This window comes from Panicum hallii, chromosome 9 (genome assembly GCF_002211085.1).
Source record: "Panicum hallii strain FIL2 chromosome 9, PHallii_v3.1, whole genome shotgun sequence".
In the NCBI taxonomy this organism is placed as follows: domain Eukaryota; kingdom Viridiplantae; phylum Streptophyta; class Magnoliopsida; order Poales; family Poaceae; genus Panicum; species Panicum hallii.
The window spans coordinates 13,771,113-13,796,921 of NC_038050.1; the positions used below are offsets into that span (position 1 = coordinate 13,771,113).

Genomic DNA, 25,809 nt, shown 5'->3' on the forward strand with positions numbered 1-25,809 from the left:
AAAGCAGTACAGTCCAGCCGCGCCAAAGAAAGCTGCAGGTTTTCTTTGCTTTCTTTTTTTTTTAAACGGCAACATCAAACACGTCGACTAGTCACTCAACATTCAGCCAAAGGTCATCCATGTGATCAAATAAAAACTGAACTGAGAAAACATGTAATGTCAAAATCACAGCAGGAAACTAGCCCTCGGAGACAACACGATCCATTTCTAACAGCCCTTTCCAATATCAGCGAACGTGCCCAGGTACAATTCATATCTAAACACAGCCTTCCTATGCTTACAACACTAAGCCGGCTTCTCTCACAGATCAAAAAGGAGCCCTGAAGCGGGTTTCTCGCACTTCCAGAAATCTTCAATGGAAGTGGAGAACCGAAGGTGCAACAGGATAACTGTCATCTGGTTAGGAAATGAGCAATTGAGCATGCAGTTATCTAGGCCTCCCACCTCTGAACGAAGAGTCAAGCGGAGCACATATACATATACTGGTGATCTTCTCCTGCAGGCTCTCATCTGCGGCCAGTAAGTAGGGAGTGAATTGAACTGCCAGCAGCTGCCCGTTTCTTTGACTGAAATTCCATAGTTATCACGAGGTTAAAGTATGCACACGACAAGCTTATGGAGTACGCACAAGGTAGAGGCATGCACCTTTGCGTTGTTGAAGAGGTCCTCTGCAATGGCTTCCATTTGTTTCCGCTGCTTCTCCTCACGCATGAAATCAGTCATTGTGCCCCCATCATAGTCAGATTCTCTGCAGAAAGAAAAAAAAAGCTAATCAGAGTTTCATGCCTAATAACCTTCAAAATTCAATGGAAGTCTTTCTGGCTCTTGCCTGTATGGATCTCGTGCAAATAGAACAAGGTCCTTGAAGCTGTTTCCGGACACTGTTTCCCTCTGAAGTAAAAGGTCAGAGGCCCAGAAGTAAACATGGCCACATTAAGTTGTTTACGCCAAAAAGGACTACATGAGAAAATGTTACATTTGCATGATATATACCTTTCTAAAGCGTTTGAAGTTAACACCTCCAACTTCAGTTGATGCAGCACCAGCTGATCGAGGGGGTTTTTTGACAACCAGATCCTGACTAAATATTACATCACAAGCCCCATCCCTTCTGATGTCCAAATTCTCATCCTTCGGCACCTTGCTTATAACACGAACATCCTCATCTCTAGCTTTGGATCTATATACTGCTGTTTTCTCTATGACCTTAACATCTAGCTTTGAAGCTTCAACTTTCAGTTGGTCATTTGGTTGAATAACATTAGCCTTTGTTCCACTGACAGCTACAGCAACTTCATTGGTTATATTTGTGATTTCCTTTTCATCATCAGAGATATTCTCAAAGCGATTTTGAGACTTGTTAGCAGCACCAGTAGGATTAGAAGTTGCAGTCTCCATTTCAACATCAGAATCCTCCACAATAGTTTCATCCGTTGAATTCGAGGATGTAACAATGACTGTCAGAAACAGAATTAAGAGAACATTTGAATTTATAATCTTGATATGATGCAGGGAAAGGCATCAAAGATGCTAGTGTGAAGGTAAAGAAAAAGAGAATAGCAGTGAGTGGATTTGTTCTATTAATACTTACAAGCAGGTGGTTCAATAGCAGTTGCTTCCAAGCGGCCAGACAATATAGCAGCAAATAGCTTAACATCACTGATCTTTGACAACGGAAATAGCCCACGTATCTTACTGAACTCTAAAGGATATCTTGCAGGAACCACAAGAATTTGTTGATCAGTATCTCCAGCTACTGAGTCCTGTCAATGATAAGGTAGAAATTGGTTGTGGCACCAAAAGCAATGTAGCAATCAACTAGAATAACTCATGCAAAATTCTGCTGGCATAGACCAGCAGGGAAAACTTTAGTTTTTGCTACAAGCCTGCTGGAGAAAACAGATTACACATCTCATATTTTCTAAAGACAACAATCATAACATGGTTTCACCAGCACTTACCTGGCTGTTTGCACAAAATTCGTCAATGTGGAGATATTTTGCTCCAGTTGCTTCCAGTAATCCATGGAGTTTCTCACCAAATTGATACTGCACTTGAATAGAATTAGCCAACAATAAAGTGCCTAAGATATTTTTTTCTTTCAACAGAAAAAGAACCGGACAGCACCTTATCGGATGGCCCTAGGATAAAAGCATAGCCTGCTAGACAATTCTGAATGAGGTTGATCTCCACCATCTTGATTACTGTCCCATCAAGAGTCAAGTTTGGAATGTATCTGGATCAAGTTCCAACAATAACACTTGGTCTATGATCATAGAGCAAGCATAAACATGATACAAGGATACACACAAACTATATTATCAAGTGTCGGAGGGTTGCCCACAACTTACTGTGTACAAGAAGGGATTTCTGTGTGTATGTTCTTTTCAGCCATTGCCTGAACAGATAAAAAATAGTACAAAACTAAGCTTGAGATATGCAATATAAGAATGGTTTATATGGCACAAGTTAACTAGGTGTTCAATCTTCAACAATCAAAACCCATGATCTCTTCAGGATCATCTGTATGATCATGATTCTTTTTGTCGTGCAACCAGCTAGTTCACATAAGTCCATCCACATGGAAAATAACAATTAACTGATCTTCTTTTAGGAAAAAAAACTGGAGCTGGAGCATATAGGAAGTATGGCCATAGGAGAAAGCAAGTACCTTAAACCACTCTCCCAACACAATCTGCTTCTTTCCCATAACTGCATCGAGGAGCTTGGGTGTCAATGAACATGATTCGTCAGCAAGAACATGTGTACATTCATCACTCCACTTACGAGTAGCGTATGCACCTTACAAAAAGAAAAATGGTGGTCATCATTAGTGTGCAAGATAACCATGTGTCAGCGACTGTAGCAATATTCATGAAGTAAAAATTATATGCTTGATAATGAACCAACAGTGCTTCTATTACAGAATGGAAGTGTTGATTACCACTAACCAATAGATGTCATGACTGCATGCAATGATGGATCTATTCGCGCTGACTTCCTGCCATGAAAAAAGGCCACTATGGGGACAAATGACAACCTGTCAGGAAGATAAAAAAATGGAAATTAGTACAACTGATGCATTCAACTTTCACAGCAAAGGATCACAAGGATACATATGAGTTAACCAAAATGCCTAAGACAACACCATGTATTGATAAGGTGTTCTTATGGATAACAACATATTATAACCAAAAAATGTGTAAGAAGTGAAGGGATTTGAAGATGTATAGCACATTTTGACTTGAGCTCACCTGAAGGTTGCATTCCCAGTTCCAAAAGTCACAATATCCCCATCAGTAAGCATTACATCTTCATCTTTATGTAGACGACTGCCCTGGGTTCCATGTACTTTGTTGACAAATGTGCCATACTTCGATCGGTCGACTACACGAACATAGGATGGACTCGCAGGTGCACCAGAATGCGGATCCCAGGCAACCATCTTTTCAATTGCAATCTCCGCATGGACACGGGATATAGATGTGTCAGCTTGAACAATGACATCACAATCTGTAGTGAAAAGTTACCAACAACATCAATCTATGGTTGAGATCTCTATACTGTTCTGTTTACTAGGTAAGGCATGAATTGAAGATAAGATACACTGTCATAAAACCATAAAACAAGGATGCTTGTTCTTCACCATTGCTTATTCAATAAGTAGCAAACATAAATTCATAAACCTCTTCCTAGTTCACATTGCCATTTTAATACGAGGAGCCAAAACACCATGCCTAATCTCCGTTTAGTTTTTTTTTCTGATGGTCTAATCTCTGTTTAGTGAAACGCGACACACCAATCGCAAACAGGAACTAGCACATCGCCACACCAACGAACTGCAAGAAACCGCATAAGAAACGCAAAGGGGGTGAGGTCCAAGGGGGCACCTTTGCGGCCGACCTTGTACGTCCCGGCAGCGAAGATGTAATGCTTCTGCGTCCCTGCGAAACGCAACAACAAACATTCACCAAGTCATCGATCGACCCAAACTCACAAAAAAAAAAAACACCGCGAAATCGGCAGGCGATAGGTATTTCGACAGGAGAGGCGGCGCACCGCGCACTGTGTCGACGGGGGTCAGCGCCCAGACCATCCCTTCCTCCCGCTTCCTCCACCGGACACTCCCCCCAACTCCTTCTCGGGGATTCCTTCCAGGCCCGCCGCGGGAAGCGGGGGAGGCAGGCGGCTGGCGCTCGTCGGTGCTTCCGACGCCGCGGCGGCCGTCGGAGCAACGCCTTGGGCGGAACTGTGTCGCCTAAACGCTGTATCGGCTGCAGCGAATACGGAAAGTTTGGATGCAACTTATTGTGTTCCCCGTTGGCTCAAGTGAAGGCCCAACTGCCCAACAGGGCCCGGGCCATATTGATTTTCGGGCCCAGCTAAGTTAGCAGAGGCCCAAAGTGATAATTTCCTTTCTTTCAGTTTAGCTCGCCCTTTTCTGATCCATTTTCGTAGGCTCCACTAAAGTGGATTCGAAATTCTACCTTGGGGAAAACTCCCTGCAAATTTTCTCAAAAGAAAAAAAAAACTCCTCGCCAATTCATTTTTCCCGGCTGCTCGAGTTCACCCTTGCTGGCATGGTTACAGGAGGAAGATCTCCGCGCTGAAGACAGTGATGCCCATTTGATGGAGTGATTTGAACCCATTCCCAATTGGCATCACGATGAATGGGAAATAGATCGGTTCAGTGCATCGGTGGAGCAACACTAGCAGTTGGGAATTGGAATGAGGCATATAACTTGCTTTAATATTTGCGGTTCAGCTTAGCACCGACGTGTTAATGGTAAGTCAGAAGTCGCCCAAGAAAATCGTCAAGAAGAACCAACTTTTCCATGAACAAAATGGGGCATACTTTCCTAGTTTCCCATTAGCAAAAGCAAACCATTTACAACAAAAGACTCTCCCCGAGTCTCGATCGATGAAGCTGACTTGATTAGTTGATTCCCCTTCCATCGCCCTGGCTTTCCATCTCCCCTGCCATCTTTATCCGCCCCTGCATGATTTGGATTCGGTCAGTGAATCCAAGCGGCGAGCAAGCCCCGCTTGATGGCGCGGATCCTCTCGAGGCAGCGCTCGGCGCGCTCGATGGCCAACTCCGCCCTGTCCTTCGTCCCTCCCGGCGGCGTGCCCGTCCGCCGCCTCCGCTTCCCCTCCTCCCGCTCCCGCACGGCGCCTCCGGCCGGCGGCTTCCTCTTCCGGGTCGAGGACTCTGCAAAAATGTTCAAGCAGGACCTCGCGTGGTGAGCGAGGGTGCAAGCGACCGCGACTGCTCGATCGGGCAATGACACGGGACAGGAGGCGGGGCGTGGCATGTGGACGGAGGCAGCTGGAGGACGGACCTTGGGTGCAGATGAGGCCCTCGGGGAAAGGAGCAGGCTGGGACGAGGCGGGAGCGGTGCCGTCGTCGTCGGTGGCGGCGGCGGCGCGCAACGAGGCGAGCGAAGGGAACGCGGCCGCGTCCAGGCCGGGGTCGGCGACGAGGCGCTCCAGCTCGGCCTTGAGCGGGCCGAAGCGGCCCGGGTGCGCCGCCTCCAGCTTGGCCAGCTCCTCGCCCGCCACCTCCGCCACCCACGCCCAGCCCGCCGACGCCATCGCCGCGCGCCCACCGGAGCAGAGAGGACGGCCGGCCGGGAGGCGCAGCGGCAGCAGCTTTAAAGACGGAGGAGGCTGGCTGGGGACGCCGCGCGCGCGCAGCCACCGCGAGCCCACCCACCCACACCCACGGGCGGCGCACAGATGGATTGATGTGATCTCGACTGCCGCAGAGCGGTGAGATTGATTTGATTTGACAACGGCTCGACCTGGCCCTGCCCGCGGCCGGGCTGCGCGCGGCTGCTTCTGCCTGCCGCTGCAGCACGGCGCGGCTTGTGTGGACGTTGGAAATCGCGCGGGTCATGTCGGGCGCCGCGCCGGCCCGCCCGCACGGGCACGGGGTGCAGTGCGGTGCGCACCCCTCTTCGGGCCTTGGTTCCCGCGGCTTTTCGAGTCCCTGGTCTGTGCGCCCCGTTGGTTCTTTCGGGGACCTTGCTCGGGTGGGGTGCTGTCCTAGCTTCTGCGCCGGCACCAGTGGACTCCTCGAACGAGCAGTTCGGGTAGGCAGCTATCTAGGGCAGCCACACGACGAATGCTCTTCCGGTCAGCGCGATGGGCCGGTCAAGGGTCACCTCCGCCGTTGGCATTGTCGGGCACCCTGCGCTCAACGAGCAGCACATACTACTCCTGTCATTACATGTATTATTCGCGATTGTTGGAGTCCGTTTGCTAAGGCTGCGGCTCTTTTTAAAAACGGCTCCGACTTATCCGGTGAAACTAAAGTTATTTTAAAAAATATTTGGCAAAATAAGTTCATCTAGATGTTAAAATACATAAAAATATAAAATAACCATAATACCTTTATTCTTTTATTTTTCATTCTTCTTATTTATTTTCCTTCCTTCTCTTCTCTCTCCACCTTATTCTTTCTTCTACCACGGTCGTTCACCTCCCTCGAACCGCATCCTCCCAACCTCCCATACTCGTCGCCGTCCTCCATCTGCCCGCCACGATCGTGCTGCTCCGGGCCCGTTGCAAGCCGCATCCGCACCTGCCTCTGCGACCACCCCCGTCGCGAGCTGCCTCCACGTCGGTCTTGGGCCGCGCCTGCCTCCACGCCCGCCACCCGCTACCTTGGCGCCTGCCTCTGCAACAACCTCCACCACCTTGACGTCCGCCTTCGGCTTCGGTGCGACGGTGCCCGGCGCCCTCTATCTGCCTCCCTCCAAAGAGACCCTAGTGTTGGGGCCGGGGTGTACCGCCACACCGCCACCGTTTCACCGGGTCCTGCACGGGGCGGCGGAAGAACCCGGTGCCGCACCGGTGGCGCGGGTCTGCGGCCGGGAGCAGGTGGCGGCACACGAAAAGACGCGGATGAAATGCAAATTTGACCGGGCGGGGCTGGTGATTGGACTTGGACGTGACGAGGCGGCAGGGCTGCCGAACGGCAGGGGGCGCTGCAGCGCCGGGAATCGCTGCTGCTACGCGACCTGTTTTCCTTCCTTGGCCTCCAAGTCTTGGGCGCGTTGCTTCCGTAGGAGAGAACGACAGATCGATCGGCACGGCGGTCGTACCGGGCAATGCAATCTTGTTCGTCACGTTGTTGATGTGCAAGATGCAGCCTCTGCAGACTGAGTTGCTTTTCTAGACTCGTTTGGTATCACCAAGCCAATGAAGAACATGCATCAGGTTGGGCCACTTGCCACGAACCACATAACGCCATGGACTAGCTAGTTTGAATAATATGCAGATGCAGTTCAACGGATAAGGGACAGCTACAACATTGTAGGTGGGGAAGAGCAGAAATATTTCGCAACAGCGAAGCACTTCTCGTTTCCATCTCAAGCGACTTTTGTATCGAGGAAAATACCAAAAGTTAAAAGTGATTATCATACAAGTTCGCATTCCCCCGGGTTCTAAGCACGGAAGAGGAAAGTACCATCGAACCAAGGTGCACCGAGCCTTGCTGGATGACGCGGAAGGGGGAAATCATCTCGAACGTGCAAACAAGAGATTCAAGGATCGCTCATGTTCAGATCGATGTGCAAGATTCTATATGAACATGGACCATATATGTGATGCAGAAGTGCCTCGGACAATTACAGCGAAGAGTCCAGTGAGTCCATTAACTGAAATATGCCTCCCAGCGATATTCATCTGTGTATTTCTTCACCATTGTTACTTCTGGAATTGAATGGAGTAGGAACCTGTGTTTGGATCTTTGACAGCTTTGAAATTGTCAACACTCATTCCGAAGCGCCCCAGCACAGAATTCCCCAGATCTTTCAACTTTCCTGCATCAGATAACATGGGTCCTTTAGTAGCATTAAGGAAACTGATGCACTGATGGAAACATGTACGCTACTTGATCACTATGCACAACAGCACACGAGATTATCAATACAATATGAGCAAATCCTGATGACGGTAGGACACTAAGCAATCATTTGGTTCAGTGGAAGTTGTATGAGCAATAAAAAGCTTTGGCATGTTCCTTCCACATACTACATCCTAATGATTTCATCCCAGACTGTTCTGGAAAGTAGACACTGATTAGATTTGTATGAACTGCTGAAACTACCAAGCATAACAAGATAAAACATTTTAAATAAAAGATGCCTACAACTTTCCGCAATTAGATGCCAATAATCCTATTTTGAAATACTACCTCCACCCAAATTACAATTCGTTTTGGCTTTTCTAAATACATATATTTTGCTATCCACCTAGATGTACACTATGTCTAGATACATAGCAAAAACTATGTATCTAATAAAGCCAAAACGAATTGTAATTTGGGACGGACGGAATACTTGAGAAAAAAGGCAGCATTTTACCAATCATTTCTTCCTTCATCTTTTCCCTTTTCTCAGCTGCCAGGGGCTCAAGCCGGAGCAGTGACCTTGTGGCTTGTTGATTTGAAGGATCCAATTCAATAACCTTTTTCATATCTGTGAACAGTAATAAATTGACAGCAATCAGAACCAGAAGTGATGCATGTTTATGTGAAAATAAACGATGCGAAATAGACATAATAAAACATATTATGGTGGTGGTTGTTTGGGGGTTTTGGGGGGTGGGGCGGGGTGGGGTATAACCAGCAATAGCTTCATCATAGTGCTCAAGCTTTTCGTGCGCTTCTGCTCTCCGGAGCAAGGCTTTCATGTACGATGGATTGAGCTCAAGTGCTTTTGTGCATTCTTTAATCGTCTCGTCATGTTTTCCCTAACAACACAAGTTAGTAACACAAAAGTCAGCTAGGGATAAGCTTGTGACGAGATAAAAATTGAATTTATTCAACAGATGTGCTGATCCAAGTAAATAAATAAAAGATTAAGGTCAAGAGCACAAAACATTTGAAAAATTACACTAATTAAGCACAACATTTTAGAAACATAGGAGCAACATCGAATATAAACTTAACTACTAAACACCAGGTACACATGCTCTACTCTAGCAGGTCCAGACAGCATATGTTCTAAAAGTGTTTCTTAGCAAATTTACACAGGAGTGCAAGGAAAAGTCCGCTGTAGGTTAAAAAGAGTTAAAACGAAGAGCTAATGGGATAAGTAGTGGTAGTAGAGCTAGAGCACCATATTCATGAAAAATACATAGCTACAGTGACAGTACTGGACTTTCACAACAGTATTAAGCCACAAAATAATATGAATATTTTTCTACGTACATCAAAGTTATGGTCCAATCAGAAAAACATCTCACCAATTTCAAGAAGCATACAGCACGATTTGAATAGCACGCGGAGCGTATATCCTCGGCAGATTCCAGCTCAGCAGCAATTTGCAAAGCAATTTCATATTGAGATAATGCTTCCTCATATTGTCCAGCACCAAAAAGCTTGTTTCCTTCTGCTTTTGCATCATTTGCTTGGTTTCTAGCTTTCTAAGCAAGTGCAAAGATTAATCATGTATCAGAGTGCAATAAGTATCTCCAGCATAACTAATGCTAGTAACTTGCAGAATATAATCAGATCCAACCAGTAGGATCATAAATGCTGCAACATGATAATGAATCAACTCGCTATTTATCCATGTGCAGGAAGTTACTGCTAGCCTAATAATATTCTGAAACACCACATTTGGTTTTAGTCACTCCCACCTACTTTTGCATATGCGGGACACAAGATTTGAGTTATTGTTATGTGCAAATGTATAGTTATGTAAACGTAGCATGGCAAGCAAAGTTCCGAGGACAAGTTGTACATAGTGCCAGACACATCAGTTTTTGCATCACAAACAAGCATATGCATAACCAAACAACAAATCAGATAGTTAGCCTTTATCGCCTTCAGTTTGTACTTGTAACCAAACAAACAACCAATCAGTATCTCCTATAAAAGCTATGGTACAAGTGTGTAACCAAAACACGAAACAAACCTACAGACCACTTGCATTCTGAGAACTGAACATGACAATAGGTTCAACCATTGTAATAGCATATATGAATGAAGGCAGTAACGTATACCTTCCTGGCAAGGAAATCAAAAGGACATACCAAAATAGATAATTAGGGGTACCGTCAATGTAAGACATGAAGATCATAGCTATCCAGACACTGGGAACTAAAGATAGCACCATCTTCCAGTTGTTGACAACAAATGGGGGCAGCAATTGAGGGATAAATCCGATACCCGTGTTTCAAAAAAATCTACAGTACCCAACCTGACTACCAATGGACAAATCCGCTACTCCGCACGTCAACGCACGAATCAGGCAATCGGTTAAACTAGAACGACAATTTCAAGCAGCTAGCAACTGAATTCAAGATTTGAGCGCAGCGCTTTGCAAACGGAAGAGGGGAAAGCTAAGATTGGGGCGGGGGGGGGGGGGGGGCGCTACCTCCCGCAGCTGCTCGTCGGTGAGCGCGTCCTCGAAGGCCTCCTCCTCCTCCTCCTCTTGCTCCGCCCTCGGCGCCTCCCCGCCGGCCGCGGCCCCCGCCTGCTCCCCGAGCGCCGGCGGCGACGAGGCCCGCGCCGCCTCCCCGGCGGCCGCCGGCTCCTCGGGAACCGGCGGGGAGGGGCGCGCCGCCTTCTCGGGCTCCCGCTCCGGCTCCAGCTCGATCAGCACCATCTCTTCCCCTCGACGCGACGGTGGATTCAAACTCTCTCTCGAGGAGTCGTTCCGAAGGCGTGCGCCGCGGAGAAGGACCCGATCGATCGAATCGCGTCGGCGTGGGGCTGCGGGGTTTATGCGCTTTTGGGATTCTGCCCTCCTTTTTTTTTCCTTTTTTTGCTTTTAGGTGATGCGCTTCTGGAACTTTGGTGTAGGATGGAAGTTTGGAGGCTTCTGGAGGTGGGACAAGATAACCCCGATGGCGCTGACATGTGGGATACACGAGACAGTACCATCTCCTTTGTTTGTTAATGGCCTTTGCACGATTGCATACGGTGGACTTGGCTGACAAGAACCAGTGAGCTTTTTAGACGGTTATTTTGGTCTTCATGTAAATGAGATTTGAAAAACCAATATACATGTAACTAGCAGGGATTTACAATACTTAGGTGATGTGAGTTCGTGACTTTTGAACTTTTCTTCCAGTCATATGAGCATCCAAATTGCCAGAAGTTAATCAGAATTAGGAGGGCAGGCTCATCAATTCATCTAAAAACAACACTATGACAAGTCACTCTTACTATGACCCTGTTTGGCACAGCTGAAACTTGTTCAGAAGCCAGCTGGTGGCTAGCTGGCCAGAGAAGCAGCTTATTAAAGAAGCAGCTGGTCACAGAAGTTAAATGTTTGGCAGACTGCTTATTGAATAGGCTGAAATCCTGGCAGAAGTGAGAAATGACTGTTTACTGAATACATATATTTCTTATGTTCATATATATATATATATATACATATATTTATTTATTTTTACAACAGAATAACAATAGAATTATTAACAACACAAATATATCAACACAAATATACACAAATTTACAACACAAATATACACAAATATCAACACAAATTTACAACACAAATATACAGAGGGGGCCGGCGCGGGGAGCGGCGCAGGGGGCCAGCGCAGGGGAGTGGCGCAAGGGGCGGCGCGGGGGCCGGCGGTGCAGGGGAGCGGCGCCGGGGCCGCTGGCGCGGGGGGGGGGGGGGGCGGCGCGGGGCCGGCGCGGGGGAGCGGCGCGGGGCCGGCGCGGGGGAGCGGCGCGGGGGGCGGCGCGGGGCCGGCGCGGGGGAGCGGCGCGGGGGGCGGCGCGGGGCCGGCGCGGGGGAGCGGCGCAGGGGCCGGCGCAAGGGCCGGCTATAAGGATCGATGGACCAAGAGGGAGGGTGAATTGGGACTTTTTTAATTTCTCAAACAAAGTAAAGCAACCTTAACCTATGCAATGCTTGTAAGGCACCAATTCACCAACCGGATAACTAAGCTACCTACACAAGCTAAGAAAGATAAAAAGAGAAGTAAAGCCTAGTAAGGTAGAGTAAAGTAATGATCTCTAAGACAAGCATATGAATAAATTGCATGAAAGAAAATGCTTGAATAAAGAGAGTGGACAAGAGACGACCGGATTTTTTTTCCGTGGTATCGATATGTTGGCACACACCCCTAATCCATGTTGTGACACTCACAAAGAGTCTTGTCACCTCCCAAGTCACCGAGACGAGGGCGCTCACTAAGAGTCTCCGTTCACCATCCCGGCGTGGTGGAGATCAAGCCACGTACAATCTTCTTCTCCGGGCTCCCACAATCCTTGGCAAGCTCCACGAGAAACACCTCGATCACCAAGATCGCCTAGGTGATGCCAATCACCAAGAGTAACAAGCTAAGGCCTTCATTTGAGTAAGAACCGATCACCAAGAACGGATGCACACAAGCTTCTCTCTACTCAAGTCCTTAATCTTGCTTCTTGATTGATTGAATGAACAAGTATGTGAAATGATGAAGCTCAAGGTGGCTCTTGACTATAGTATGAGTGTTTGGATATTGCCTGGTGTCAAGAGTAGCAAAATGACCCATTGGAGGGGTATATATAGGCAGCTCATACGAATAGAGCCGTTGGAGAAAAGCTGCCAGAAAACTGCGTAGCGCCGGTTAATCCGACGTACCTCCAATAGTCATCGTCGGTTTAACCGATGAATGTAAACTGCCCCTTCTGAAAACTAGCCGTTACAACTTGGGCAGATTAACCGACGTATCATCGGTTTAACCGGTGAGTGTAGTTGTCCACTGATCAACTGAAAAACCAAGTCTCTGGACAACTGCACCAACGTTAACTCAAACCTGTCGTCGGTTTAACCGGTGAGTACAACTTTTGAAATCCTTGGAGAAACCAACTCTGGACTAATGCACCGACGTTAAATTCAAACACGTCGGTTTAACCGGTGTATTGACTTGTCCAGACTCTGCTGACTTCGTTTAACCGACGTATAGAAAATTGAGATTGTCGGTTAAACCGGTGTTAAAGATTTTTTCTGATTTTGCCTTTTCTGATTTGAGTCTCGAATGAAATCCAAATATTCTTGAGATATGAGTTGAGAACCACTTTTTTGAACTTCTAGAAACCTGAGTGACCATCGTGTGCATCCATTTTCAAATGACCATGTCCATACTCAAGTTACTTAGCCTTAACCCCTCTTAATAGTGCGATCACTACAAAACTATAAAACCTATACTAACCTAAGTGTCCTTCTCAACCTTATGACACTTAGGACTAGAAAGATCCTTAGTCTTGACATATAATTGAGTTGAATGCCGAGATCGCTTTTTTTGAATAACGAAAATTAGGGGCCTCTTTTGACATATGACCAAATGAGCGATAATGATCTATTAAGCTGCACAAATTCATTAGTCATAATAATGATTATCATTAATCACCGAAACATACCTTGAGGGCTTAGATGCTTACACCGGCGCGGGGGAGCGGCGCGGGGGCGGCGTGGGGGAGCGGCGCAGGGGCCGCCGGCGCGGGGCGCGGCGCGGGGGCCGGCGCGGGGGAGCGGCACAGGGGCCGGCGCGGGCGGCGGCGCGGGGGAGCGGCGCGGGGGGGGGCGCAGGGGGGGTGGACCGCATAAGCTGCAGAAGCTGGTCCGCGCCCGCTGCTCGTTAACGCGCGTTTCTGAACGAGGTTCGCAAGTGAAAGTACGCCTAGAGGGGGGTGAATAGGCGATGGTTGCTTAAAACCTGCACACAAGAACTCAGTCCGAGACTGCCTGGCGGACCGTCCGCTGGGACTGTCCGTTGGGCACTTCCAATGTCTGCTAGGCAGTCTTGGGTATGAAATGTAACCGTTCGAAAACTAAAACTTGTATACAAAATCTATTTGAATAGAAATGCTCTAATACAATTTAGGAACACTAAATGCGGAAGCAATCTAGCACAAGATAGGTATACAAGTAGATCGGGCAAGAATACTACACGGAGGTACAAAAAGCAAGTATAACAAATGCGCAAGTGATGAAGTGAAGTAATCAAACACAAGAGACACAAGATTTTTCACCTGAGGTTCGAATCCACTCAAGGATTCTACATCCCCGTTGAGGAGTCCACAAAGGACCGGGTTCCTCTCAACCCTTTCCTCTCTCAAGCAACCACAAAGGTCAAACTTGAGCTTTTCACTAGCAATAAGGGTAATACAGACTTCTCAATCCAACCACACCACGAGTTGATTGTTCTTGAGCACCTCTAACCGTCTAAGAGCCAAGCTCCAAGAGTAATAGATGTGGAAAGCGATGGAGAGAGCCAAGAGATGCCCAAGAGAGGTGAATTTCTTGGGGAAAGCTTGAATCTTGCTCAAACCCAACCCTAGACCAAGGATTTGGAGTGGAGAAGCTAGGGTTTCACTTTGGGGAGCTTTGGAGTGCTTAGAATGTGCTTGAGGCTCAGCTTATGCAGTTGGGCTGGAGAGATTTCCCGTTGGGGTCGAAGGGGTATATATAGAGCCTCACTAAAAACTAGCCGTTAGGCTGTTTTTAGTGTCCTGGCGGACTGTCCGCCAGGACCACTTGGGTTTGCATTTTTCTGTTCAAGGCATGGGTTCCGGATTCGGTTTATTTGTGTTCTACCACACATTTTCCACATCCCCCTTGATAGTACGGTATATCTAGACTCAAGAAAATATAAAACAAAGAATTATCTTCGCTTGAACCACATTTCTTGAACCGGTACCGTTCTCCAATTTTAACGAATCATCGGAATTGATTCTTCTTCTTTTCTCCTTTTTGGTTTCTTTGACCCCTGTTCATTATTCTCAATTGAAACATTAGATACACATTTAGGTTGTTATAAATCACCAAAATAGGTCATTAGACCTAGATGCACTTTCAGCAAGCGCTGGCGGGGGAAGCGCTTCAAGAAGCGGAGCGTTTGGCTGGGGAGCGGCTTAAATTTGTTCAGAAGCTGAGGGGCGGGGTGTCCCAAACAGGCCCTATGTTCCGTTTCCACTTCTGCGTGCACAGGCGTCTCCTCCTCGGACTCCAATTTATCTACCATTTTACCACCAATTCACCACTATCCACACATCCATGGCCATGGTATATGGCTCCGTTCAACCACCTAGCCCTCCTCGTGATCATCATCCTTTTACTCATTTCACAATTTAAACTATCTGAAACGTTGGTTGTTCTCACCCGAGCACTTGCAACAATTCTCTTTCCTTTCACTTGAGCAATCATTTCTTTTGCACGCTTTGTGAAATTCTTCGCAATCAAGTGGGAACACCGTGCTCTTTAGGATTCAACTGCCGTAGTTGCTTATCTGGTAAGCTCTTTAGGACTTCAGTATCATAGTGTCTATTTGTTGCTATCGTTAATATTTTTTCTAAACATGGCTAATATAAATTAGGTTGCTTGGTTTGAATATTAAGGAAAAGATATGAGAAGCATAAGATTTCATTCCAAACCGGTCGGAGGTCTTGTACTCATCAAGCATTGTCCTTGCCATTTCGATGAGTGTGCGATTCTTCCTCTCCGCCACTCCATTTTGTTGAGGAGCATAGGGAGCGGAGAACTCATGCTTGATTCCTTCTTCATCCAAGTAGTCATCTATTTGAGTGTTCTTGAACTCACTCCCGTTGTCGCTTCTAATCTTCTTGATTCTTAAGTTGAACTCGTTTTGAGCTCTTCTCAAGAACTTCTTGAGAACTCCTTGTGTTTCACTCTTATCATGCAAAAAGAATACCCAAGTGAAGCGTATATAATCATCAACAATAACTAAGCCATATTTGTTACCACCGATGCTTATGTAGGCGATGGGCCCAAACAAGTCCATATGAAGTAGCTCCAATAGACTACTTGTCATCATGATGTTTTTGGCGGGATGGCTTGATCCAACTTGCTTTCCCGCTTGACACGCTCCACAAGGTTTATCTTTCTCAAATACAATATTTGTTAGTTCTAGGACATGACCACCTTTTTAGAAGCTTGTGAAGATTTCTCATACCAACATGGGCTAGGCGGCGATGCCACAACCAACCCATGTTGGACTTTGCAATTAAGCATGTATCAAGTTGAGCTTTATCTTTAGTGAAGTCCACTATATAAAGCTTTCCCTTTAATACACCCTTAAATGCAACCGAGCCATCACTTCTCCTATAGACGGTCACTCCTTCATCGGTAAACATACAATTGTAACCCATGTTACAAAGTTGCGACACGGATAGCAAGTTGTAATCTAGGGTTTCAACAAGAAAAACTTTTGAAATGAAGTGCTCGGAAGATATATCAATGTTACCGAACCGAAACCCAATACTCTTCCTTAGCTAATATAAATTAGGTTGTTTGGTTTGAATATTAAGGAAAAGACATGAGAAGCATAAGATTTCATTCCAAACCGACTAATTTTTTACCATTCAGTCCAATAAATTTTGGCCTTAAACACACTATCGGTACATACACACACGGGTACCTTCTGCTAGTGTGTCCAACCCAAGGGACGCGAGGTTATCCATAACCTCACGCTATGGCTTTGAGTGACGGGGCGTACGGCCCGGGCCTGACAGCTGGGGGCACGGTCCCCGGACCTCTCCCCACGCTCTAGCAAGACCGGCGCCTGTACGAGCCCACAAGGACAAGGTGCTCAGGAGCGGCCACCACGGGCCCGAACCACCGCGGGGTGGTCCGGTGCCGCCACGTGTGGAAGCCGGACCCCCAGGGGGCCTCAGCACCTGTGCCGCCTCGGGGGCCCGGACCTCCCTTCCCTCCGGGGAAGAGGTCCGATGCCGCCACGTGCCCCTGAGGAGGCGGCTGCTAAGCCAACTCTGCCACGTGTCCGGTGGCAGCCAGTCTTCTGCGAGACGCCAGCCCAACTACCGCATTAAATGCGGGTAGGTGGGGTGTGCGTGCCCGGGTCAAGGCGTGGGCTGTCCACTGACACGTCGGCCAGGTGTGCTGACACCACGGTAAGCCCGCCTGTTACCGAGACGGCGCATCACATCACCGCGCTGCGGGCGTGGGCAGGTGGCATATAGTCACATTACAGCGCCGCGCGCGTGAGCAATAGGTAATTATAGTCTACTGCAGAAGGACTGCAGCGTGGACTGCCACAGTGTGTGCGGAAGCTACAGCGCGGCAGGTCAAGATCGCCCCTTTGCCTGTCAGCAGGATTTGACCCAACAATGACAGTACGTTTTCCACTGTGCATGTCACTGGCAGCAGGCTCTGCGTAGGCGAAACGGCATAGGACCAAATCCAGATGAAGGATACGCACGGGAGTCAGAAGGAAAGGTTTCCGAACCTGTAGCACTTCAGGCCCCAACCTGTACATTATTTGATATACCGCCGGGTCCACCTATCGGGGCCTCGCTCAGTGTACGCGCTCCCCTTGGACCTATAAAAGGGAGAGCGCGCACGTTAGAACACATGAAGCTTAGGCTTAGGCACACCCGCACAAGCTTTCTCAAGGCCATGAAGCTCAAGCTTTTTGGCCCCAGGCTCTAAGTCCTCGCAAGCAATACAACACACAAGTGGACGTAGGGTTTTACGCTCCGGCGCCATGAACCACTCTAAATCCTTGTGTGTTCCCCATGTTCATTGGCCTTTTGATCTTGCGTTCCTTGACTTCCCCAAACTGATCCTAAACTAGGATTAGACGGGTGCATTCCGCCACCCGGCTGGAGAAATCCTCCGACACACGCTTTAAAAAGTAGTATGGAGACACACACTTTGAAACATAGTATGGAGAATCTTTCGAGCCGTTATCATTCACTTCAAGGACAAGTCATTGACTTTCTCTAATCTCTAGTAGGAACAGATTTGGGCTCCATGAATTAATTTCATGTAAGATATTACCATGCAAAAGATTCATGCTAATATCAGTTCTTTGAAAGACAATGGTAAACCAACAAAAAATAGCATGCCTGATGGATAACTTATTTTGTAATTTTTCCAATTGATGTGGTTGCCTCCAGCGGTAAACATTGGTAATAAGAATTAGCTGCGGCGAAAAATGAAAAGGATTTAAAATAGTATGTAGTACCCGACAGAATTAAGTATTGCATTATTTAAACAAAACTAACTTTTTTCATATTTTGTCTTGCATTTTTATCTTTTCATATCAGATAAGGCAAATACAAGTATTATACAATTTGTCTTGCATAGTTTGTAACAATCAGGCAAAAGCAGCAAGTCAATAATAATTTTATACAGTCTTCTAACATGACTGAAGTTTCTCTTAAATAGCTGACTACTTGTGCTTCGAACAGCCGGGGAACTTGAATGAATATTATATGGACTCACTAATGAAACAGACGGACATTGAGTTCCATGTATGATTCCATCTTGCCTATATACGATACAGATTCTTTGATACTTTTTGGAAAAGGAAAACCACATTAGCCATTAAGAATTAGCCTCTGTGGATCATCTGGAGTAATTTTTAACTAACTAAAAATTAGCCACTCGATCCAAACAGATCCAAAAGCCCACGTGATTTCTCGAACACGGATCCCTGTTATTTACGCTGCACTTGCCATGTTTATGCGACTCCATTTATCAGGAAAGGAAATCGACACGCCGTATAGAAAGGCTAGTTCCAGCTCGGAAGCGAATCCCACTCGGCGTCGCAACGGCTAGTTCCCTGGGGCCGATCCCACCGATCCCAGCCGTCCGATCCGCTCCTTCCAGACCGCTGCGATACGAACCCTACCCGACCGTTGGAGCCGCTTGCCGACCCGCCGCGCCGCCCCTGCCTGACAACGCCCACACGCTCGATATATCTGCTCCTCCCCTCCTCTTTCCCTCGATCAAGAAATTTACCAGTACCACCACGCGACGCCATTGATTGAACAGGGAGAGGCAAGGGAGGAGAAAGGGGAAGGGAGTAACAGGCGCGCGCTTATTCTTGCCGGATCCGCGGTGACTGCGCTCGCCGGCGGGGAAGAGGGGACGCGGGCTGCGAGCCCTCCGGTCTTTCTTCAGCTCCGCGCTCTCCGGGAGCTCCGGCCAGGGCGAGGAGGAGGAAGAGATGGCCACGCGCAACCGCAACCGCAACGCCGCCGCCGCTCCGCCGCTTCACCATCACAACCGAGGTGAGCCCATGGATCTCCTGAGTTCTTGGTTGCTCCCTCCATGGTTTCTTGCTGAAGGTCAGATTTTGGGTGATCTCGGGAACGATTAGCCTCTCTAGCAAGTTCTTTCACTCGACTTATGAAAAAGATTGGGTGGCTGCCTCCCTTGTTTCTTGCTGAAGGTTAGATTTTGGGTGATCTCGGGAACGATTAGCCTATCTAGCAGGTTCTTTCATTCGATTCATGAAAAAGATTGGGTGACTCCCTCCCTGGTTTCTTGCTGAAGGTTAGATTTTGGGTGATCTCGGGAACGATTAGTCTTTCTAGCAAGTTCTTTCACTCGATTCGTGGGTGATCTATGTTTTTGTCTCTGTTCGACTGCCTGATTTTGGAAGAAAGATTCTTTTTTTTCTACCTGTTAGTTGTTACGATGAATTTCTCATCTCGTGTCTCCTGTGCAATCGTCAGGTGGTGTTCCCGCTATGGGAAAGCAGAAGGACGTCGCGGCAGGCCGAACTGACGCCATGAACCGCCGAGCCCCCCTGGGCGACATCGGCAACTTCGTCAGCGTCCGTGCGGCCGAAGGGTACGAACAAAACCATGCGCTTTTTTATCTGGAGGCAACTGTTTGCTTGCCCGTTCTTCTTCTGAGAACAACCTCGTTCTTGGTTGCAGGAAGCCGCAGCCGAAGGAGCAGGTCAACCGCCGCCCCATCACGAGGAGCTTCGCTGCTCAACTAGTGAAGAACGCGCAGCAGGCACAGGCGAATGCCGCCGCAATCAAGGTACACGGACCAATCACGCTCCATTCTCTTATGGTTCTTCCTTCAGGAGCGATATGGAATTTGAAGCATTCAATTCCATCTGTTTCTAACTGTGGAACGCTTGCTTGCAGCAGAATGTGGCAATCCCACCAGCGAGGCCTGCGCCGAGGCTGGAGAGGAAGGCTCCTTCCAAGCCGCCGCCTCCTGAGCATGTCATGGAGATCAGCTCCGACTCTGACCAGAGCAAGCCGCAGTCCGAGAGCAGCGCCAGCTCCGTCCGCTCGAGGAAGAAGGTCATCAACACCCTTACATCTGTTCTCTCGGCTCGCTCAAAGGTGCGTGATCTGTCAAAGACCTCCTTGCTCTGGTAAATGGTAATCCCAGTTCCAGAACAAGCATGAGGGATTAGTCTGATTGTTGTCCTTCTGAATGTCAGGCTGCCTGTGGAATCACTGATAAGCCTCGAGAAGTGATTGAAGACATCGACAAGTTGGATGCCAACAATCAGCTCGCGGTCGTGGAATATATTGAGGATATCTACACCTTCTACAAGACTGCCGAGGTAACTGCCGAGATATCTGCTATGTAAATTACGTGATCTGCTAGCAACAGTCTCTGAAAGTATTTCTTCCTGGTTTCTTGCAGCATGAGTGCCGGCCATGTGACTACATTGCAGCCCAGGTGGAGGTCAACCCAAAGATGAGGGCCATCCTGGCCGATTGGATAATTGAAGTACACCACAAGTTTGAACTGATGCCCGAGACTCTCTACTTGACTATGTACATCATCGACCAATACCTCTCGCTGCAACCAGTCCTGCGAAGGGAGCTGCAACTTGTGGGCGTTTCAGCCATGCTGATCGCCTGCAAATACGAGGAGATTTGGGCCCCCGAGGTACACAGAAAGCTTCCATCACCTATCCTGTTCAGTGCTTCCTTTTCAAGTTTTTGTTATAATTGTTTGTGTGCTTCACAGGTGAATGAGTTCATCCTGATATCAGATAGTGCATACAGTCGGGAGCAGATTCTTTCAATGGAGAAGGGAATACTAAATAGGCTTGAGTGGAACTTAACTGTTCCTACATCATACATGTTCCTCGTTCGCTTCATCAAGGCGGCGTGTTCGGGTATCAAAACTGACAAAGAGGTAAAGGTTCAAATTTGTCTCCTTGGGTTGTTGCAGTCATTCAGAGTTGCATCAATATTATTCTTGTGATCTAAAATCTCTATGTTTGAATGCAGATGGAGAACATGGTCTTCTTCTTCGCGGAGTTATCGTTGATGCAATATGGTTTGGTGACGCACCGTCCTTCAATGGTTGCTGCCTCTGCTGTCTATGCGGCAAGGCTCACCCTCAAGAGGGCTCCACTTTGGACTGACACGCTCAAGCACCACACAGGCTTCAGAGAGTCAGAGCTAATGTAAGACCCCATTGCCAATCGCCATCTCTTCCTAAATCATGTAACAGTGTAAGTTGGACTAGACATACTGACCTTTGCTGTGATGGTTTCAGGGAATGCACAAAAATGCTCGTGAGCGCACATGTGACTGCACCGGAGAGCAAGTTGAGGGTTGTCTACAAGAAGTATTCCAGCGAGCAGTATGGAGGGGTCGCACTACGTCCACCGGCAAAGGAGATATGCAAATAAGATAGGTTTTATGCTTGTTTGGAGTCCAGAAAGTTTGAACACAGTTTCAAAAAAAAGAAAGTTTGAACACTTGAGATAGTCGTTTGTTTGCTGGGCTGTTCTCAGGGAGGAGTCAGGAATGTTATATGACTTGTATTGGCAATTAGGATTCAGATGTTCTGCTACTATCTTATGGGTACACCTTGGTGTATATTCCTGTCGTCAGAATTTATCAATAGCAAGTTATTCATAAATATGAATGATGATTGGAATGTTTACTGATTGGAAATTCGTTTTGCTTAGTGTCATCTGAATCAAGCATGAACGTGTTGCAGATCAGAATTTCTTTTTGCTTGGTCTAAATCAAGCATAAATACCTGTTTTGTCGTTTGGCTGGTGTAAAGCACCTAAGCAATAGCAATCATGAGCTACACTGATGATGATTATTATATATGATCCTCACAAGTACTCGCCTGTGCAAATTTCGAACATGAGTAATGAGTACACATTTCAGTTTCAGTACCAATCAACTGCACTTCCCTCCCATGATACAGCTTACGAAAGAACTGATATTACCACACGAAGATCCCCTCTCTTCAATTGCTCTGTGAGAAGCTCCTTTCAGTGAATTTGCTCCTCTCCTCATTTCCTTGCTGTCTGATGCATTCACACTCATCAGATTCTTGACAGCCAGCACAATCTCCATTTCCTCTGTTCCAATGAGCCCGTCAGATCGCATCTTCTCCTTGAGACTGAACCCAATCTTCCACACATCAAAGATATGACGGCTATCGGTTGGTTGATCCATTGGCAGTTGGCACCCAGCAAAGACGGAGGTCATGCCGCAGTGTATCAAGAATGAAGAATCCCCCCAATGACACAGCACCTTCAGCTGGTTGCACCACGGCACGTGTATGCCATTGCTGTCACCGTTCGCCTCGGAGTGCTCCCACAAGAACTTCACATCGCTTGCAGCTGGGAGGGTGACACCGAGAGGAAGCTGCCCTATACATACAGAACCGAACCTGCAGGCTGCGTGCGAGTCCAACCATGTGATCTTCCTTTGGCCATGGTCGGCTGTTCTTGAAGTGTTTTCATATAGGGGATGCATGGACCAATCGGGTACATAAAGGGGAGAGAACTCGTTGAATGAGCTGAACAAGCACAAGTTGAGCTGCTTTGACAGTACTGCGAATTCTCGGTCGGCCCGGTTCTCTCTCTTGAGAAAGGATGTTCGTGCCCGCGATTCGTCAAGATGAAGATACATCGCTGTTATCGCAGCCTCGCAGACAATTGTCTCGAGTGTAGGCAGTTTCTTGTGCCGAGCAGACCGAGCCACTGCGCGCGGCCAGCAGCCGGCACAGGCACAGCAGGCACAGCACGGCGTGGCTGGTGACTGCCAAGGCCATCTCGTGGGAAATGATTGCTGTTTGTGACCACTCCAAGCCCAGAGCCCTGGCTTGGGCCATGGTTTAGCTGGTGACCTGGATATAGGACCAAGCCAGTGTCCCAAATCGTACCATATATATAAGCACAGCAAAGGCTCAAAATAAAGATAACACCAAAATCGCAGGCTGAAGAAACAGAACACAACGGCAAAACCCTGCTAGGTTCCAGAGCCTTACCAATAGACCACATATTCAGCTTTAACGATCAATCAGATTACAATCTTATTTGATTGTCAACAAAATTAAGCAACACTCAACAAGTAAACAACCATTGAGTTATGCGTTACATGTCTGAGAGTTGGCATTTCCCCAACATGGCAGACCCGAACCTGCACAACAATACCCGGTACAAATGGCTTAGTAACGGTACTTGGTGGAGTAGTCTTTTGGAGCAATCACCAGACCGCGGCCCTTCCGGGCACCCCTGTACACAGTCTCCACAATGTCGATGAACTCCTGCTTGTCCTTCAAGGCCCAGTTGATCTTGTTGTTGTTTCCTGTCCCGAGATCAATCATGATGTGCTTGTTCCGGAAGAAGAACATCACGGTCGACGGATCATACAGCTCGTACATCGTGTTGAAGTCAGGAACCTCCGTGATGTCAACGAGGTAGATAACTGCAAAGTTCTTTATAGTCTCTGCAACTGCGGCCAGCACTTCATCCATCTAAACATAAATAAGATAAAAGGAGTCAGAATAATTCTGGATAAGAAAAATAATAATATTGAATACAAAAGAGTCATAGCAGCACATGGCAGTGCCAAATTGTTGCAGAACCAAAGCACGAGACAGTCAAAGTGTAACCAAAGCATTAAAAGATAAGGTCAAGTACATCACCTAATAACTTCTGATGACTCCAAATATGTGGAAGATAGTATCAAATCTATCGTTTTGCTATTTTCTGAAAAGCAAACACCCTAAACTTCCCACTTCTGTTTCGAATTCAAACTGACCAGATATATATCCTATAAAGGGCGTATCCAGTGCAAAAGCTCCCACACAAGGTGGGGTCTTGGTAAGGTGTCCCAGATATATCCTATGACAGTAGGAAAGCTTGATACAGCAATACTGTCGTAAGATGGTAGAGCAGTAATAACTAACAAGTAGCAATAGTTTGTTCTCGTATTTAAATCAGCTTAGTAGAAGTGCTACCCCAAGGTCCCAGTACATCATCTAGTAACCGCCAAAACTTCCTCAAACTTTGAGGCTCTGAATCAGCAAAATCACTGCAATTCACAATTTTCTTTGGCATCAGTAAGCAGCTTATATATCCTATAAAATCTCCCTGTCTAATCTATCTGCAATTCTGCACCATTGCCATACTTCTATAAATTCACGATCAAAGTAGTTCCACACTCAACATCACACACCCTGTCTATGTCTGATTGGCGATGGCTCCAGAAGGCAAAAGAAGAAACTAACACAAACTGCAAAAGGCAACCACACAGCAGAATTTTAGGGACCAAAGGTGCATGGACAAAGTACCAACTAAATTCATTTTTTTCCAAGCAATTTGTCAAGAACATCAAATTTTAAGATGAAGTCCAATGTCAGTTTACCAAACTCCCAACATAACACACAATATTTATTTCGTTTTAAGAGAAGAGATTGAGAGGAAGTAAACCCCTCCCTCTTCTGTTCCAACTTTTAGAGTTTAGACTAACACAACTATCCCCTAATATTAGAAAAGCTGAAGATAGCAACAATTTAAATTTCATTAATGGAAACAATTTTAGCATATTTTGTTAAGCTAAGAAATATTGCTGCCCCGAGATCTTCCATCATCTATTTTCCCCTTCTGTACTATAATATCAACGAATCCTTAATCGACTTTGCTAAACAGGAGAAGGCACACGTTGGACGGAAGCTAAATCGCGAAATTGGGGCAGATGCAGACATGCGGTACTCAAATGTATCAGTATAAGCAGCCCCCAACAACAACCAAAAAAAAAAAAAGAGCCGACGATTCACCCCCAAGCAAATCCCCTGGCAGGAATAGCAACTAGACGCGAGCCAATTTCACAGATCAAGCGTCGGTAGGAAGCTAGGGTTAGGCCGCCGAGGAGCCGTTTCATTACCTGCATGCACGTCTCGTCCCAGTCGTGGCCGAAGCGGATGATGACGAGGCGCTCCTCCTCGGCGAGGATGGCCTGGTCCACCGCCCACCCGGAGTGCAGGTGCGGCAGCAGGTACGACATCTCCGCGCTGCCCCGGTTCGGCGAGACGGCGGAGAGGACCTGGAGCTCGGGGAAAGACGCGGTGTGGCCGTGTGGGGTGGGAGCCGTTGGATTCCTTGGTTGGAATATCAAAACCGGGTGGGGCTCTAGAGGCTCCAGGATGGAACCGACTCGAAGTCGGCTAAAAAGTAGCAGAATAACCTGCAATTGCATTGAACATATCTCTTGTCAGAATCTTAGAAACTTTGGTTGTCAGAATTTTTGTTATTGTGCAGACTTACTTGCAGGTCAGTGTACTAATTGTCTTGCTATGGTCTCAACATGCGCTAGCTGTATACTTGTTTGTTCAGATTCCTTTCCTTCTTGCTGATGTATGCAAGTGTTGCAGCTCTGGAACTGCTCCACCGCACTGCATCTCTTGTTCGCGGGCTAATGAAGGCCATCACTGTTGGCACAGACGAGCTCAGAGTGACACCCTCGTCTCATTGCCCTACTCTTTGCCGGCTGCGATCTGATCATCTGAATACAAGAGCGGATACGCCATGCATGCTTTGCTTGAGCAATGTGAGCGGAGAATCCGTGTCAGCTGCACCTCATTTTGCTTGTGAGCAAGTGTGTTTGCTCAGACTGATATTTATTCAGTACCAGTTGTTCATGTTTTCTGTGCTGACCCCTTCCTAACCGAACAAGAAACGGAGGCCAGGATTAGGATGGAATGAATTGGTTCCCTCTCTAGATTAAATCCATGCCAACCGAACGAGCCAAGCACGACGACGAGCCCACGAGCGAACCTGATATGG

The 25,809-nt window shown here is 47.3% G+C and overlaps 6 protein-coding genes across 9 annotated transcripts; 1 reads left to right on the plus strand and 5 right to left on the minus strand.

The window, feature by feature from the left end:
• Positions 1-122: 122 nt before the first annotated feature.
• Positions 123-4,268, minus strand: LOC112872555 (nijmegen breakage syndrome 1 protein). 2 transcript variants are annotated; one of them, XM_025935587.1, is made up of 13 exons: positions 4,060-4,268; positions 3,891-3,944; positions 3,255-3,513; positions 2,952-3,040; positions 2,672-2,802; positions 2,352-2,398; positions 2,128-2,236; positions 1,962-2,048; positions 1,592-1,763; positions 994-1,457; positions 830-891; positions 646-748; positions 123-566 (listed from the first exon to the last, which is right to left on the minus strand). In XM_025935587.1, the coding sequence occupies exons 1-13, from the start codon at positions 4,094-4,096 to the stop codon at positions 507-509; spliced, it is 1,674 nt and encodes a 557-aa protein (XP_025791372.1). In that variant the 5' UTR covers positions 4,097-4,268; the 3' UTR covers positions 123-506. The 2 variants fall into 2 exon arrangements, with proteins under 2 accessions (XP_025791372.1, XP_025791373.1); XM_025935588.1 differs by lacking the exon at positions 4,060-4,268 and having other exon boundaries at positions 3,255-3,445; positions 3,891-3,938.
• Positions 4,269-4,851: 583 nt separating this feature from the next.
• Positions 4,852-6,168, minus strand: LOC112877469. 2 transcript variants are annotated; one of them, XM_025941781.1, is made up of 3 exons: positions 5,761-6,168; positions 5,343-5,720; positions 4,893-5,212 (listed from the first exon to the last, which is right to left on the minus strand). In XM_025941781.1, the coding sequence occupies exons 1-3, from the start codon at positions 5,897-5,899 to the stop codon at positions 5,016-5,018; spliced, it is 714 nt and encodes a 237-aa protein (XP_025797566.1). In that variant the 5' UTR covers positions 5,900-6,168; the 3' UTR covers positions 4,893-5,015. The 2 variants fall into 2 exon arrangements, with proteins under 2 accessions (XP_025797565.1, XP_025797566.1); XM_025941780.1 differs by having other exon boundaries at positions 4,852-5,720.
• Positions 6,169-7,341: 1,173 nt separating this feature from the next.
• On the minus strand, positions 7,342-10,804 carry LOC112878294 (tetratricopeptide repeat protein 1). The gene is made up of 5 exons (XM_025942742.1): positions 10,392-10,804; positions 9,256-9,435; positions 8,634-8,760; positions 8,373-8,486; positions 7,342-7,829 (listed from the first exon to the last, which is right to left on the minus strand). Exons 1-5 carry the CDS (start codon positions 10,620-10,622, stop codon positions 7,714-7,716), a joined length of 768 nt encoding a protein of 255 aa, XP_025798527.1. The 5' UTR covers positions 10,623-10,804; the 3' UTR covers positions 7,342-7,713.
• Positions 10,805-18,722: 7,918 nt separating this feature from the next.
• LOC112876263 (cyclin-B1-1-like) lies at positions 18,723-21,662 on the plus strand. 2 transcript variants are annotated; one of them, XM_025940332.1, is made up of 9 exons: positions 18,723-19,015; positions 19,463-19,580; positions 19,670-19,778; positions 19,892-20,092; positions 20,194-20,319; positions 20,403-20,651; positions 20,733-20,903; positions 20,999-21,177; positions 21,270-21,662. In XM_025940332.1, exons 1-9 carry the CDS (start codon positions 18,952-18,954, stop codon positions 21,403-21,405), a joined length of 1,353 nt encoding a protein of 450 aa, XP_025796117.1. In that variant the 5' UTR covers positions 18,723-18,951; the 3' UTR covers positions 21,406-21,662. The 2 variants fall into 2 exon arrangements, with proteins under 2 accessions (XP_025796117.1, XP_025796116.1); XM_025940331.1 differs by having other exon boundaries at positions 18,724-19,015; positions 19,889-20,092.
• Positions 21,663-21,843: 181 nt separating this feature from the next.
• On the minus strand, positions 21,844-22,793 carry LOC112872818 (UDP-glycosyltransferase 87A2-like). Its single transcript, XM_025935858.1, has 3 exons — positions 22,676-22,793; positions 21,961-22,389; positions 21,844-21,857 (listed from the first exon to the last, which is right to left on the minus strand). Exons 1-3 carry the CDS (start codon positions 22,791-22,793, stop codon positions 21,844-21,846), a joined length of 561 nt encoding a protein of 186 aa, XP_025791643.1.
• Positions 22,794-22,953: 160 nt separating this feature from the next.
• LOC112873529 (thioredoxin-like protein YLS8) lies at positions 22,954-25,129 on the minus strand. Its single transcript, XM_025936509.1, has 2 exons — positions 24,911-25,129; positions 22,954-23,498 (listed from the first exon to the last, which is right to left on the minus strand). Exons 1-2 carry the CDS (start codon positions 25,028-25,030, stop codon positions 23,190-23,192), a joined length of 429 nt encoding a protein of 142 aa, XP_025792294.1. The 5' UTR covers positions 25,031-25,129; the 3' UTR covers positions 22,954-23,189.
• Between the last annotated feature and the right edge of the window lie 680 nt (positions 25,130-25,809).

Excerpts from the sequence above, each read along its gene's own strand:
- LOC112872555 (XM_025935587.1), bottom strand. The coding sequence starts at position 4,096 with ATGGTCTGGGCGCTGACCCCCGTCGACACAGTGCGCG. Across the intron at positions 2,399-2,671 it reads TGTTGGGAGAGTGGTTTAAG|GCAATGGCTGAAAAGAACAT; the intron begins GTACTTGCTTTC and ends TTATCTGTTCAG. Across the intron at positions 749-829 it reads TTTGCACGAGATCCATACAG|AGAATCTGACTATGATGGGG; the intron begins GCAAGAGCCAGA and ends TTCTTTCTGCAG.
- LOC112877469 (XM_025941780.1), bottom strand. The coding sequence starts at position 5,899 with ATGACCCGCGCGATTTCCAACGTCCACACAAGCCGCGCCGTGCTGCAG. Across the intron at positions 5,721-5,760 it reads AATCTCACCGCTCTGCGGCA|GTGGGTGGGTGGGCTCGCGG; the intron begins GTCGAGATCACA and ends CCGCCCGTGGGT.
- LOC112878294 (XM_025942742.1), bottom strand. The coding sequence starts at position 10,622 with ATGGTGCTGATCGAGCTGGAGCCGGAGCGGGAGCCCGAGAAGGCGGCG. Across the intron at positions 9,436-10,391 it reads CCGACGAGCAGCTGCGGGAG|AAAGCTAGAAACCAAGCAAA; the intron begins GTAGCGCCCCCC and ends GCACTTGCTTAG. Across the intron at positions 7,830-8,372 it reads GATGAAGGAAGAAATGATTG|GAAAGTTGAAAGATCTGGGG; the intron begins GTAAAATGCTGC and ends TATCTGATGCAG.
- LOC112876263 (XM_025940331.1), top strand. The coding sequence starts at position 18,952 with ATGGCCACGCGCAACCGCAACCGCAACGCCGCCGCCGCTCCGCCGCTT. Across the intron at positions 19,581-19,669 it reads AGCGTCCGTGCGGCCGAAGG|GAAGCCGCAGCCGAAGGAGC; the intron begins GTACGAACAAAA and ends TCTTGGTTGCAG. Across the intron at positions 20,320-20,402 it reads CCTTCTACAAGACTGCCGAG|CATGAGTGCCGGCCATGTGA; the intron begins GTAACTGCCGAG and ends GGTTTCTTGCAG.
- LOC112872818 (XM_025935858.1), bottom strand. The coding sequence starts at position 22,793 with ATGGCCTTGGCAGTCACCAGCCACGCCGTGCTGTGCCTGCTGTGCCTG. Across the intron at positions 22,390-22,675 it reads TGCCTACACTCGAGACAATT|GGCAGCTTCCTCTCGGTGTC; the intron begins GTCTGCGAGGCT and ends CTGTATGTATAG.
- LOC112873529 (XM_025936509.1), bottom strand. The coding sequence starts at position 25,030 with ATGTCGTACCTGCTGCCGCACCTGCACTCCGGGTGGGCGGTGGACCAG. Across the intron at positions 23,499-24,910 it reads GGGACGAGACGTGCATGCAG|ATGGATGAAGTGCTGGCCGC; the intron begins GTAATGAAACGG and ends ATTTATGTTTAG.